At 39.0% G+C, this 14,539-nt stretch overlaps 1 protein-coding gene across 1 annotated transcript in view; it reads left to right on the forward strand.

The window, feature by feature from the left end:
• The window catches only part of OTOG (otogelin), a 98,393-nt gene that overhangs the window by 58,221 nt on the left and 25,633 nt on the right, over positions 1-14,539 (forward strand). The window contains exons 35-41 of the mRNA XM_082192748.1: positions 147-226; positions 1,043-4,236; positions 5,394-5,562; positions 6,995-7,140; positions 7,719-7,808; positions 9,192-9,375; positions 12,862-13,082. Of these exons, the coding sequence (XP_082048874.1) occupies positions 147-226; positions 1,043-4,236; positions 5,394-5,562; positions 6,995-7,140; positions 7,719-7,808; positions 9,192-9,375; positions 12,862-13,082 (4,084 nt within the window). The remainder of the gene's footprint in view (positions 1-146; positions 227-1,042; positions 4,237-5,393; positions 5,563-6,994; positions 7,141-7,718; positions 7,809-9,191; positions 9,376-12,861; positions 13,083-14,539) is intronic.

Below are 14,539 nucleotides of genomic sequence, written 5' to 3' on the forward strand. Positions count from 1 at the left end.
AGACTAAAACAGGTTTAAGTGCAAGTATGCCTGTTCAGGTGTTTTGTCAACAGGGCTCCTAAGGATATTATTCAATCCCTCTCATTCATCTCCACATGCTGTTATGTGAATAATTACATCATCATCATTATTATTTTCTCTTTTAGAGTGGAAGGATGTGTTCCCATGTGCCCTTCACATATGGTTCTGGATGAAGTCACTCAAAGATGTGTCTATTTTGAAGACTGTACGTAGAACACATTTCATATTACATTTAGATAAAATTCAAAATACAGTGCTACGATTCCTTTCAGTATCTTGTACACACAGGGTTCAGGATCTCGATCGTGGGCCTAATAACACCCCCTTCCCACTTCTTCCTAACCATTGCAAGTCCCCTGCTAGTTTAGTTCCATTCACTTTTGTAGTCCATCAGCCACAGCTAGCTTTCTAAGGGATCTAGGGGGAAAATGCATGTCAATCCCCATAATATACCATTCTTAAAATCTTCTATTCCTTGAAGAACTTCAGGACAGCATACAAAGAGTTATCCCATTTCCCCAATAAACAATCCTGTCAAGTAGGATAGGCTGAAAAATGTTACCTAGTAACTTCATGGCTGAGCAGGGATGGAACTGGGTCCAAGTCCAACATGCTATCCACTATATGACTTCCATTAGTTTTCTTCTGACTGGAGTAGACATGTATGGAAATATGTGTTACTCCGGAAAAGGAACTGCCTGGGAATAAGAACATATATTCTGAAGGTTACCTTACTTGGTATACACGAAAAGTTGTTTTTATCCAAAGCCTTCACAAAATACATAGGCAGTCATAGAAATCATTACATTTACATTTTTGTGATGTCAAATTAGGTTTTGAAACATTAAAATCGAACCAAGTTTTTCCCATTTTAAAACATAATTTCCTGACTAAGAAGACTTGTTAAAGTTGGAAATTGTTTCTTTAATACTGTTCTTCACATTTATTCTTTTTGGTGCATATGTATGAGGCTATATTATTACAGGTCCGGAAAGTAGCACCCATGTTTATCTTATTTCAGGCATTGAACCTACAGCTGATGTTCAAATTCTATCATCCACTGTAAAGACACATACAACGTCTGGGGCTCATCAGACTTCTGCAACAATGCTGAGTAAAGAACTAACTTTATCTCCTAGGCCAATATCAAAGGACAGAGAAACAACACAGGCATTCAAGTGGCAATTTACTCCAACTAAATTTTCTTCTCTTTTGTTGCCAAATATTACAGTTTTAGCCATATCTGCAACATCAAATGCTTCAACATACTCAGCTTTTGGTACCAGCTCAATGCCAGTAGTTTCACACCCAGTATCTGATATTAGCCTCCCTTTTGCTGTTCCTCCACCTACAACTGTGGCAGTTACGGAGTCTTTGCCTGGTAAACAGACAAGTAGTACAACACTCCCTTCTGTATCTATAGCAACTGAATCAGAAATTAAATTAATTTCTACTTCACCTATTATTGTGCTGCCATCAGTGCTTACAGTTGCTAAATCACCAGCCATAACAAAAATAGCACTGGATAAAAAAGTAACAGGTGCTCAACTTCCCCCAACAGAGGAAGCAGAAAGAAAACTTGAAGGTATTACAGAAGGCAAGATTTCTTCAACACCAAAGACAGAAAGAACAAGTCAATTTTTTACCAAAGCCCCATTGCCATCTTTGGAAATGTCTTCCTATGCCCCCACAGTGAATCAAACAACAGACAGAACAATGCTGGGTGTAAGTCAACTGACTGTGACAGATGCAAATATCACTGTAGCTCCGTTTTCTACTTTATCTACTGTTTTATCAACAGTAAGGCCTGTTGGAAAGCCAATTCCTTCAGAAACAACAAAAACAACAGTTGCTTTAATCAAAGAAGGAGTTAAAACCACATTTATTACAGTACCTCCAGTACTAACGCAACCCACCACCACAGTCCCAACACATACAAGTGGTTTTCCAGTTTCTACTGTTAAAAAGGAAATAGCACAAACAACATCAAGCATTATGCACCCCCCAAGTACTTTTTCTCATTTATATTCAGCTACGACTCTAAGACGTAGTACTTCTGCCAAACTACCTGGAGTGCCTGGTACAACTTTGCCAACTTTGATAGACTCAAAAGAATTTTTAGAGACAGGATTGACAACTGCATATTCACCATTTATTCAGCCAAATGTGACAGAAGCAATGACTGTTCTGTATACCCAGTATCCCACTTCATCACATGCTATGACAGTTACACCCCTCTCTACCAAAATAAGTTCTAAAATGACAATTCTGCCAGAATCAGTCACCGATAAAACATCAACAGAATACAGAACACCTTCGTCCCTGGAAACTACAAAAGTGAGTGTTTTACCCTATTCTATTGGTGTGACAAAAGTGGAAACAGCAAAATCTGATTTGACAAAGGAATCCGCAGCTATGGGTGTCCTAGTTCCATTGGTAACTAAAAAAATTGAACCAGTTCAAACAACTGAATTTCTGCATCCTATGACTGGTACAGAAAGAGTGATATTGTACCCTGGCACAGCAGAGTCAGAAAAAGCCACTGCAGAGTCAGAAAAAACCACTACAAAAAAACCTTCCATTATTTTGCTTCCAGGGTCCATTTCTACAGCAAAGAGTCTGATGGCGTCATCACCTGAAGTGCGAGTTACCAGTGCTGATACTCACCATCCAATAACAGCAAAGTCTACATCATTTTTTTCAGAGTTTCCTCTTACTACAAAGCTGCTAAGCACAGTTGCTCCAGAATTGTCAATAACAGAAGCTTTAGGTGCCACTGATACTACTATACGGCCATACTCTGAACTGAGCAGCCAGCCATCAACTATTAAAGAAGTAGCACCAACCAAAGTAGTATCAACCCTCTCTTCCTCTATTGCTCATCCTCTAACAACACTTCCAACCACACTTTACCTGGCAGAGAAAACAGTTCTCCCATTAACACAAAAAATACCTGAAACAGCAGCCACTGCAGGGCAGCTAATTGATATAACACAACCATCTATAACTTCCAAGGCTACTTCATCTGTTCCTACTTCTCCAATGGAAAGGTTTTCTTCCCGTATGAAAGAAGAATCCACTGTTCCACATTTTATCCCCCAAACGACAGGAAAACTTGATTATTCACCACCTTCTAAAGATTACTTAACAACCAAGGGAAGTACTGCAGCCTATCATTTTCCAGTTGAACTGTTGAGAACAAGTATCCACCCCCAAATTGTTTTTAGTACAACAGAGTCAGCAACCAAATTTGCAGTGCCCTCCACATTCCAAAGTACTCCACTACCAGGGATTCCTCTTTCTACTGTATCACTCACTTCAGTGTTTTCACCAGAAGTTCCTTTAACAAGTGAAAAAAAAGTAACCCAAACAGGTCTTTTGCCTTTGTCTACAATAAAAGAAGTAGTGGAATTATTTCCTACTGAAAAGTCAAAACTTGAGCTCCCTACCACAAAGAAAGCACTGACTCCTTCTCAAACACTTACAGCATCTACTACTTTATTTCATGAATCAGAACCAGCATCTCCTTCATTGTTTATACTGGAAGTACCAGAAACCTCAGCTGTGAGTCCAACAGACAAACAAGAGGTGGCATTTTTAACACCAATACAATCAACAGCATTTACATCTATGAGCAAAAGTGCCACAGACAAGATTTCTGTTTTGTCTAAGCAAGTGCCACTTTCTACCATTTCTTTCAGTTCAACACTCCCTGCGTCTAGAGTGACACCAGCTACCCCACATTTAACAACTACGACTGAGTCAGCACTGCTTGGGATCAGTGGTCTCACAACACGGAGTGTCACTAAATCATTAGCAGAAAAGACAGCAGGGATAAAAGAATTCATGACAACACCCTTATTTTCAGTGCCTTCCATTGCTTTAGAAACAAAGAGCATCACATTGTCAGAGACTGATGGGCAATTAGTGGTTACAAAGCTTCCTGTATCACATCCGCTCGCTGAACATTCATCTACCTCTCCAGCTTCACTTGGTTCTACTGTCCTAACTACAATAGCCAAAGAACCATCTGTCACGGAGATGTCCACACCTTCATCAAGTTCTTTGTTGATACCACCACTACCTCCAAATGCTACAGGAGTCATCCCAGTTCCCACATATTTATCAGGATTAACCACTGTTGAAATGGTCTCAGGAGTTACAGCAGCAGCTTTCATGCCATCTAAAGAAACAGCAACACCGCCAACATGTGTAGTGAGTACCATAGATAATTTCCCCCCCCCCACACACCATATGAGTGATTTCTGTATCATATATATAACTTTTGGGTCTCATTTACTGATGGATATGAAATGAAGGTGGCTTGGTTCCTAACTGCTCATGGAGTGACATATTTTTGCCTCTTTATCTCACTTTGTGACATGAAATTCATCTCATCACAGTGGCCTGCATTGTGGTATAGAGATGGAGAACTTTCAACAATATTCTGGGACATACATATGTTTGTAGAATGTAAGTTACATGTAAGAAGTCAAAGCTTTAGCTCAGATTATAAAACTCACTATCAACCCACTAATCCAGAAGTTGCTTTGTATGTTTCAAAAATAATTTGCAAGATATAATTACAGATTCTAGTTATCATTAAGAATTGATACATTGATAAGCTAGTCTATTAGGGCCATGCTTGCCACTAATCTGTATTTAGCAGAACATCTTTCTTTTCTTTTCTTTTTTTAAAAAAGCCCTCAGTATGCTATATGATATTCTAGCCATTATTGTCACATTATTCTCCAGGTTCAATTAATTATGAAAAGTAGTTGTGTATAGTGTGAGAAAATCTGACTGTTGTTTGCTCTGATTCAGCAGTTAACATGTATTGCCAACACTCATAAGTGTCAATTAGCACAACCAAAGTTTATTACATCACACTGAGCTTATAAAGTTGTCATATGCTTTAATTCTAGATATTTTACAGACCATCTCCTCTACTGCATGATCTGCATCTCTTTGACCAGCCTCTTAATATTGCTCTCCATGTGTAAAATATTGATGAAAGAATGCAAATTATGTATTCTGAGTAGCTGATCCTCTGAGTAACTTTGGTCTTTAGACGCTTGTCCCAAATAGCAAGGCAACATAATCCTTGAAATATGTCCATACTGTCAAATTTATAATGTTCCATGACTATCCTCAGTTTCCAGTTTTTCCTTTTTATTATATTGATTCATTGCATTGATCTGTGTGCCATTTGAAAGATTTCATGTTTCTGCTTTTTAATGGCACTACAAGAATTGACTTGAAAAGGGCATTCAGTAGTATACTGAACTTCTTGTTTTCAGTGAATATTTATTTATTGAATATCACCTTATTTTGATAAGAATAGTAACCTATGTTTTCTAAATATGTCTTAGCCAATCACAGAGAATGAGTGCATAAAGCACATTTGCTTAGATGGACAACTAATCCAAGTTAACAAATCACAGAACTGTCCATACAATGCGACACAACCCAGCTGTGGATTTCTTGGATTTGGTGTTCAGATTAATGGAGATAAATGCTGCCCCAAGTGGGAATGTGCATGTAAGTTTTATCCATGCTGTATTTATTTTAAAATTGCATTACTTTGATAGTTTGATTACGCTAAAACATTTGTGTAAATGGAACAGATAGTGAGATTTATACATGGGCCTATTAATTGCTGACATGATGCTGATAGAAAATATTTTTAAGTATCAATTTCATAAAAAGAAATAAACATCATCATATACCACAGTACACTAAAGAAGCAGACTAAAAAACAGAATGACTTATGTGGGATGTTGGAAATCCAAAGAACGAGAGAATAGTCACGATCCCATTACAGCAAATTTTTGTTTCCAAGGACAAGCAATAGATTTATTTATTTTTTAGGACAGAACATACAACCCTTAATGCCTGTAAATACAAAAATTGTTGAAAGATCCTTTTTCAGAAGATCAAGTTCAGTGTCATCTTTATGTAGAGGCTTCACACAATTTATGTAATGGGTTGGATCCACAGTGTCCAGGAGTGAGTCTTACTCCTGTTTGATCAATGTGTTTGGCTATGTTTACTGCAATATGCTCTATGTGGGGTTTCCCTTGTACTTGAGCCAGAAGCTGCAGTTAGTGCAGAATATTGTAGCATGAGAGGCCTTGTCAGCATATAACACCTGGGCTCAGAGATTTGCACTGGTTGCCGATTTGCTACCTGAGTTCAAAGTGTAACTTGGGCACACAAAGCCCTTAACAACTTACCTACAAGATTGCCTTACCCCACATGTGCCTCCCTGAGCAACTGGCGGAATTTACACTACAACAGGTGCCAAATAATACCAATTCCGCATGTGTAAGTATTCAGTTGTTTAGTGTGGCATCACTTGCACTTGGAACTCACTGCCTATTGAGATCCAGCAGGCACCTTCACTGTATTCTTTTTGGCACCGGCAAAAAAGGGGGTTGTTCTTTAGACAAGCCTATCTAGATGCTTAGCAAGTTGAGGTGATTTCAATATGTTTTAGGATCTTAACTTCTGTATGCTTTAAAGCAGGCAAGCCAAACTCGGCCCTCCAGCTGTTTTGGGACTACAACTCCCATCATCATTAGCTAACAGGGCCAGTGGTCAGGAATGATGGGAATTGTAGTCCCAAAACAGCTGGAGAGCCAAGTTTGGCCATGCCTGCTTCAAAGTATGGTTGTGATTTTTTTCTATATTTTATTGTTTCATCTTCTTGCAAACCACTTTGAGGTTTTTACAATCAAGCAGTGTATAAATGTTATGAAATAAATGCATAATGAATAAGTTAAATCATTGATTTCAATGGTCTGCTTTGACTTCATTGCAGTCAATCCTTTATAGGTTAACGATCTGTATCTAACGTAAAGGAACTAAGCAAGCTATTTTAATGACTTAGATTAAGTTTATAGTGCTTGATCAGTAGTTAGCTGTTTATTTTATAAAATACGTTAAATAAGTCCTTATTTTGTTTGATCAGGTCGATGTACACTCTTCTCTGATCTGAGCTTTATCACCTTTGATGGGCACCATTTGGCTTTATTTAAGGAAGCATCCTATGTCATCAGCCAAACTCAAGATGAAACTATAAGCATCCACATCAGTGACTGCAGCAAGATTCATATGGTAATATTAGGGCCTTGTGGAATTTTGTTGTTTATTGAGTATGCCAAGGATCATAAACAAGTGCAGTTATGCTGCTGCATATAAAAGTATGCAATTTTCTGCTGTTTCACATTAATGCAGGCATAGGCAAACTCGGCCCTCCAGCTGTTTTGGGACTACAACTCCCAGCATCCCTAGGGAACAGGACCAGTGGTCAGGGATGAGGGGAATTGTAGTCTCAAAACATCTGGAGGGCCGAGTTTGCCTATGCCTGCATTAATGCAATGTGACTGATAACATTGTTTTCTGTATTCTTAAACAAACCTTAAATGTCACACTCAATTAATGGTTTATGTAACTAGCTATATGGACCTCTCATCATCTTCAAGACTGTAGAATATAGGAGCTTTGAGGATGGGAGCTGCTCAGTTTTGCATTTTCCAGCTCTTTAAATGTTTAAACCTATTCTAAAAAAGCAGAGGGTAGAATTATCTGGGGGAAGATTTTCTGTTGAGTATATATGTATAATATATGTATGTTGCATTTAACCATGGAATAAGCTGACGTGTTGTTTTGATTTGGTTCTTATCTTCATTCAGGGCATTTTAACCTCTACCAAGCTGTGCCTGGCAATGTTAAATTTAACATATATGTCTAACCAGATTACCATTGACCGCTTAAACAGAAAGGTAAAGTTTATTTCTTCTGTTATAATTCTCATTCAAGTATCCTATTTTAGATTCCTAGAATTTACATGCATGTAACTTTGTTGAGAATTGTGACTCTAGTAATAGAACTGATACTTTTCAAGAGGAGGACACATGTAACAGCCTTTTATTATTTGCATTCTGCATATGCAGTAAACCTGGAACACGACTAGGAATTTTTGTGCTGTTCATATTGATTTTCTGCTTCCTGTACTACATTTTTAGAGATGATATTCTTTATGATCTTGTGAAGCAGCTTCTGAGAAGTTCATCTCATGTTGGCTCCGAAGAAATCACACATTTATTCACCCAGTGTCCTGAAGGCATTAGACCAGGGGTAGGAAACCTTAGGCCTAGGAGCCAGATGTAGCCCTCAGTGCCTTTCAATATGGCCCTTGAGTCTTTACCAAGTCACACTTGGTAAGTTTCTGCCAGGTCACACCAGGTCATCCTCTGGCCTGTCCTCTAGTGATTTTCATAGCCTGCAAGTGTCTCAGAAAAACTGAGACATCCTGTTTCTTATTGTGAGAATGGCAGCCATTTTGGTTGCCATGATATTGTGTGATTTCTCCCCCAATAAGTGCGTTGGGGAGACCATGATCTAATGTGGCACCCCAAAATACATGCCCCATGGCATGAAATTGGGTGAGATAATGGCAACCAAAATGACCACCATGCTCTCATGATAGAAAACCGGAAGATGGCATCCGGGAAGATGGTGTCCTGGATTTTGGCTTCAAAGTGTTGGAGGACATAGATTTTATCTGCCTGGAATGTGCCCTTAAATATGATAATTCTTCTTGTCTGCCTGGATGGAAGATGGAGAGTGGTGTGTGTCTGGCTCTAACCCCTTTTGGCACACCCACCACTGGTATTATTATTATTATTATTATTATTATTATTATTATTATTCATTCATTCATTCATTCATTTCATTTCTTATACCCCGCCCATCTGGCTAGGTTTCCTCAGCCGCTCTGGGCAGCTTCCAACAGTAGATTAAAAATACATTATGTGATCCCTGGAAGGTTGCTCCTCAGGGAATGTGGCCCTTTCACTGCAAAAGTTTCCATCCCTTCACAAATTGGAGGCCTGACCCACCACTCAAATGCAGCACATGTGTTGACTTGATTTTGCCACCTAGTTTGGACTGCAGAAATAGGGAAGTTGTTAAGCACCTGATAAGCAAAATACACAAGCTGTATAGGTCTGCATTAGACAATATTTGACTAGCACAGTGCATGTAAATTTCATTTCAATTATTTTTATGTTTTGTGGAGGGCTGGGCGATATATTGCAAAAACATAGTTTAATGGCAAAGCGTAAATCTTACTGTTTGCTAAAATAAGTATGTATATTCTCCAGATAGCTGTCAACTCAAGATATGCATGGCCCACTGTTACAAAATATGGATTTAAGATTGAGGACAATGGCTTCATGTATATTATTGAAACTCCGACAAATACTAAAATTCAGTGGTTTCATACCACTGGGGTGATGGTAATAGAACTTAATGCAACCAGTGATCCAAAAGCAATGGGACTGTGTGGTAAGCAACTTTAGTAAGATTGTGATGTTACATCTGGTAAATGTGGGAAGTGCTCCACACTTGGTTTTTCACAACTTTTGTTAGAGCATGTATAGTAAGGTTAAATATATTCAGAAGACAGAAAATGAAAATATGATTATTTTGGAAGCTGCTACTCTGTTGATTGCTGAAATGATTAAAATGATTCAGGGAGAGAGAGAAAATGCCAGGATTGCCAATCAATAAACTGCAGGCTGGTTTTAATCCCTTGAGGATCAGATTTCAGGTAGTCGTGGATAAGGCAAGTTTGCTTCCTAATTTAGAGCATTTCAAACCGAGGCATGAATGCTGAAGCAACATGGAAATAAATAGGACTGCAATAAAGATAAAATGTATCTTACTGAGCTTTCCATAAAGCAAAGAAAAAAAATAATGCTTAGAGATTTGTTGCCTACTCTATGCTAACATAGTAGTTACTAAGTAGAATGTAATACAAGGGTCCAATTTTTAATAATTGGTGGAATTTCAAATAAATGTCATGGTTTTCCCCAAAACAGACACACACACACACACACACACACACACACACACACACACAACTGGGAAAGGGAATAATGGAGATCAGAATTCTTCTTTGCTACTGAGAATAGAATAAAGGTGTGAACATAGTCAATAATTAATTAATTACTTATTAATTGCATTTTTATACCAGCCTTCCTCAATGTTGAGCTCATAGCAATGTACAGAAAGCCTAAAACAGCAGTGACATAAATCAAGTCTGCTGGATTAGACCAATAGCCCAGCTAGTTCAGCATCCTGCACTAACAATGGCCAACCAGATGCCTGTGGGAAGCCCCAAAATAAATACACATCCATCCTATAAAACATGCGTTAGTTACTTAAAAAACAATGCTGCAAAATCCTTTTGAATAGAGATGCATGTAATCAAACCTGGAGTTTTGTAGAAGCCAAGCTGGTGGGACTAAGGTACAGCCATCTGACCTACCTTGCAACCACTCATGGAGCAGAATGTCTGGAGGGTCACCCCTTCCATTGTAGAACTCAAAACACTGTACATATCCCCAGGGTGCATTATATTTATTCATACCTTTTATTGGAACACCGGTTATTCACTTAGAATCAGTCCAAGTTACAGAAATAGTTCAGATATATGGGTACCAAAAAGCTCACAGCTCATAAAGGTTATGCTGGAATTGCTCTTAAGCCTGTTTGGTATGTGCACATGGCTTCATTCTTTCTGGAAGTTCTAACCTTGGATGATATGTTTGGTATAGGCTCTTGGAAGCATGATATCTATTGATATAAATCTTAGCTTTGACACTTGAATTATGGTTGCTGGAAGGCTTGGATGCAAAGTCCATCATTACAGTGGCTAGCTTGCCAAGTTTCATAAAGGGCAAATATGTGTAGCAACAGTATGAAATATCAGTGATACTTAGTCAGATTTCAATGCTTGCAAACAGTAATGTTCCTACAGAGAAGAGGTGCTTGAAATAAATGTTAGTGCTATTTGTTCTTATTCTGAGTTGTTAGTTTGACTAGTTTCTAATTTATTTTTTCTTAATGTCAGTTTTAAATTTTGAAGTATAAATTGAGAAAAGGCAATGCTTTAATGGGCTTTGCATATGCCAAAGTCCTAACCATGGTTTCTTACTTAAAGCTGCCTTGCTTTAGAAAATTCAGATAAATAAATACTTACTTGGTAATACATTCTATTTGGTAATACATTCCATTGAAGTTGATTTGACTGACTTGAAAATAAGCTTGATTAGGAATGAAATGCTAGACAGAACTTGATTGAACAAGACATTTTATGATAGATTCCAGAATCTAGAAGGCCACAATAGGATGCTTATTAAAATGCTATCTACTTCACTGTGCTTCATCTCTTTTCTGTATTCACCTTCATTTCTGCAAACAGTCTCCCCCTACCCCAGAAGTTTACTCCTATTTCATAAAAGAGGAAACATTTTAAATAAAGGAAAGTTGGCCTAAAGCAGCTATGTAAAAACAGCTGCTGCTAGACTGCACATGTGATAGAGAAGGGTGGTAGTGACAGAATATGTGTTTGGCATGCAAAAGGTCCCTGGTTCAGTGCCTGCCATTCTCAAGCAGAGCTTAGGAAAAAATACTGTCTGAAATCCTGGAGAGGCACTGCCAGTCAATCTAGACTCTAACCAGTACTGAACCCAGTGCCCTCAAGGGCTACTCAATGGGCCGTAGTACCGGTACCCCTCTCTATTTTGGTTAAAAAAGTGTGACACTTACTGTAACAACTTCATGGTGAGTACTGGCACTTACTTTACTAGGAGAAAAACTCAGAGTGGACCCAATATAACCTTGCTTCCTACATCCTTAAATAGTATTAGGGGTTGACACAGAATGTACTTTTCAAATTGACAATTATTCTCCCCCAATCATGAGATATTTCATAAAGAATTATCAGACTAATTAACCAATTTTACATTGCGTAGATACATTACTGTATTCTTATTAATTTTTAATATACGGTATACAACGGCATTAAAGTGTGCAATTCAAAGCAGACACAATGAACCACCAGAGCTAATTATAAAAAAAATCACAATAGCAAAAAAATATATGTAAAACCAGCTTAGGCAAAATACCTAAATCAAGTTAAAAACAGTATAAAACCAGCAAGAGGGAAGCTTGGTGCAAAGTTTTAATGCACCATATATGTCTTTTGAGAGATCTTGCAGGATTGGTACTTTATAGGACACTATGGTTCCTGCTGTTAGGGCTGGTTTGCACATATTGTTTATCATACAGAGGCTGCTTAAAATGCCTCCGTCTCTAAGTTTTCCTGTGCCAATTCTAAAATATAGAGAATCGGTCACCATTTTATATTTTGGCATTAGGCGGCATTAGGTGGGGCTCAAACTATGCTATATGGAGATTTTGGTCAGCAGCTGTAGCTAATACAGTGGAGATTCTTCACATAAATTGCAAATACAGTGGTGCCTCGCAAGACGAAATTAATTCGTTCCGCGAGTTTTTTCATCTAGCAAATTTTTCGTCTTGCGAAGCACGGTGTCAGAAAAGTTTTGGAAAAGCTTCAAAAATCACCAAAAACCTCAAAAAAGGCTACCACACCGCATTCTATGAGTTGCTCCTCGAAGTCAAGTCGCAACTGTATTAACGGTGTTAAGAAAAAGGAAACAAACTTGCAAAAAACGCAAGACTTTTCCGTCTTGCGAAGCAAGCCCATAGGGAAATTCGTCTTGCGAAGCAGCTCAAAAACCGCAAAACCCTTTCGTCTAGCGTGTTTTTCGTCTTGAGAGGCATTCGTCTTGCGGGGCACCACTGTACAAGCTCAGCGTAATATAACAGCCATGGGGTTAAAGTCATTACACAGAGGCTGTTTCAAGCAGCCACTCTGTGATTAGCATAATACTGATGCCAGTCCTAAAATATCATAGTATGTACATGGAGATATGCTAATCTGTATATTGTACTCTTGTGCAGGCTTCTGTGATGGAATCTCAGCAAATGATCTCATGCTACCCAACAGGACCGTCGTAAGCACTGTAGGTGCTTCAGTTGTTTTCACAGATAGCTGGCAGGTGCCAAACACATTGAAGTATATTGGAGAACAGAGAATTCATGAAACTAACTGTTCAGTCGCAGACTGTTCCCTTTGTTTAAACACGTTATTGAACGAAACCTTCAGCAGCTGCCATCCTTACGTATGTTATCTTTTGATCCTCTGTTTGAACTAAATTTATTGTTGATCATCTGTTTTTGTTAATATTTAAGGAGTCAAAAGTATTTATTTTATGGGTTGTTCCCCTGACAAACAACTTTGCCTATTTCACATATCAACCAAGTGATTATTCAACAGTAATAATTCCAGGGAAATTATGATAGGCTGCATATAGCTTCAGAACCATTGAGTTTTTATCAGAGTACAGGTACTGTACTACATATATTAGAAACAGATAAATCAGAACATTTAATAAAGCATTGGTATGATTGCTTTTCGTATTTTTTTGATACTCCACTAATGCCAGCAGCAGACAGCATTGTAAGACTGCTCTTACCAGGAGGTAGAGGGGGAAGGGCAAGGTGGCAGGGATACTTACATGACTCAAAAATGCTAGGAGAACCAGTCTTCCTTGTGGCCTTGACCCTCCACCTCTACCTCACAGTAAGCAGCAGTGATGTGATTGTTCAGAGGTTGGGTGAGCAGTCCCCCATCACATCATCTGCTACTAATATTCTCTAGCAACTAGTGATTATTTTCTGAGTTTGACATTAGCACCTTTATAGGGTGCAGCGACATGTCAAAGATGTGTCAACCTCTAAGAGGACTACTTATAGCACATATAATTTGTCATCATCTTGGAGGTGCTTCTTCAACTGCCAGAGAAATTGTCCAACGTTTGCCATACCTAATTGCATGTGAACTTTATCTCTTGAAGTGACCAGTTGGAGAACACAAAGCATTTTTGTTTTACTGTGTCCTAATGACATTTTGGGACGCGGGTGGCGCTGTGGGTAAAAGCCTCAGCGCCTAGGGCTTGCCGATCGAAAGGTCGGCGGTTCGAATCCCCGCGGCGGGGTGCGCTCCCGCTGCTCGGTCCCAGCGCCTGCCAACCTAGCAGTTCGAAAGCACCCCCGGGTGCAAGTAGATAAATAGGTACCGCTTACCAGCGGGAAGGTAAACGGCGTTCCGTGTGCTGCGCTGGCTCGCCAGATGCAGCTTTGTCATGCTGGCCACGTGACCCGGAAGTGTCTCCGGACAGCGCTGGCCCCCGGCCTCTTGAGTGAGATGGGCGCACAAACCCCAGAGTCTGTCAAGACTGGCCCGTTCGGGCAGGGGTACCTTTACCTTTACCTTTAATGACATTTTGGGCCCAATAAAATTGTATTTTTATGTACCTAGAGGTTTCCTCTCCTCTTACAGCCACCATGCACATTATGTCACTATTATACTTCATATTGCGGATGAGGGCTGAGGAAGAGAGAGAAAGAGGCACTTGTTTATGGCTGTCTACACAGTGAGCTCATCACAGATGCAAGTTTATAATTAGGGGCTTCCTAGAATTGTGGCGACTCTGTCTTTTACCCATTAAACTGCACTAGCTTCTATTTGGCATCAAACACCTAATGATGATCTTTTTTTTCTCTAGTTATCCACCAG

Source organism: Podarcis vaucheri, assembly GCF_965113315.1.
Source record: "Podarcis vaucheri genome assembly, chromosome: 1".
In the NCBI taxonomy this organism is placed as follows: Eukaryota; Metazoa; Chordata; class Lepidosauria; order Squamata; family Lacertidae; genus Podarcis; species Podarcis vaucheri.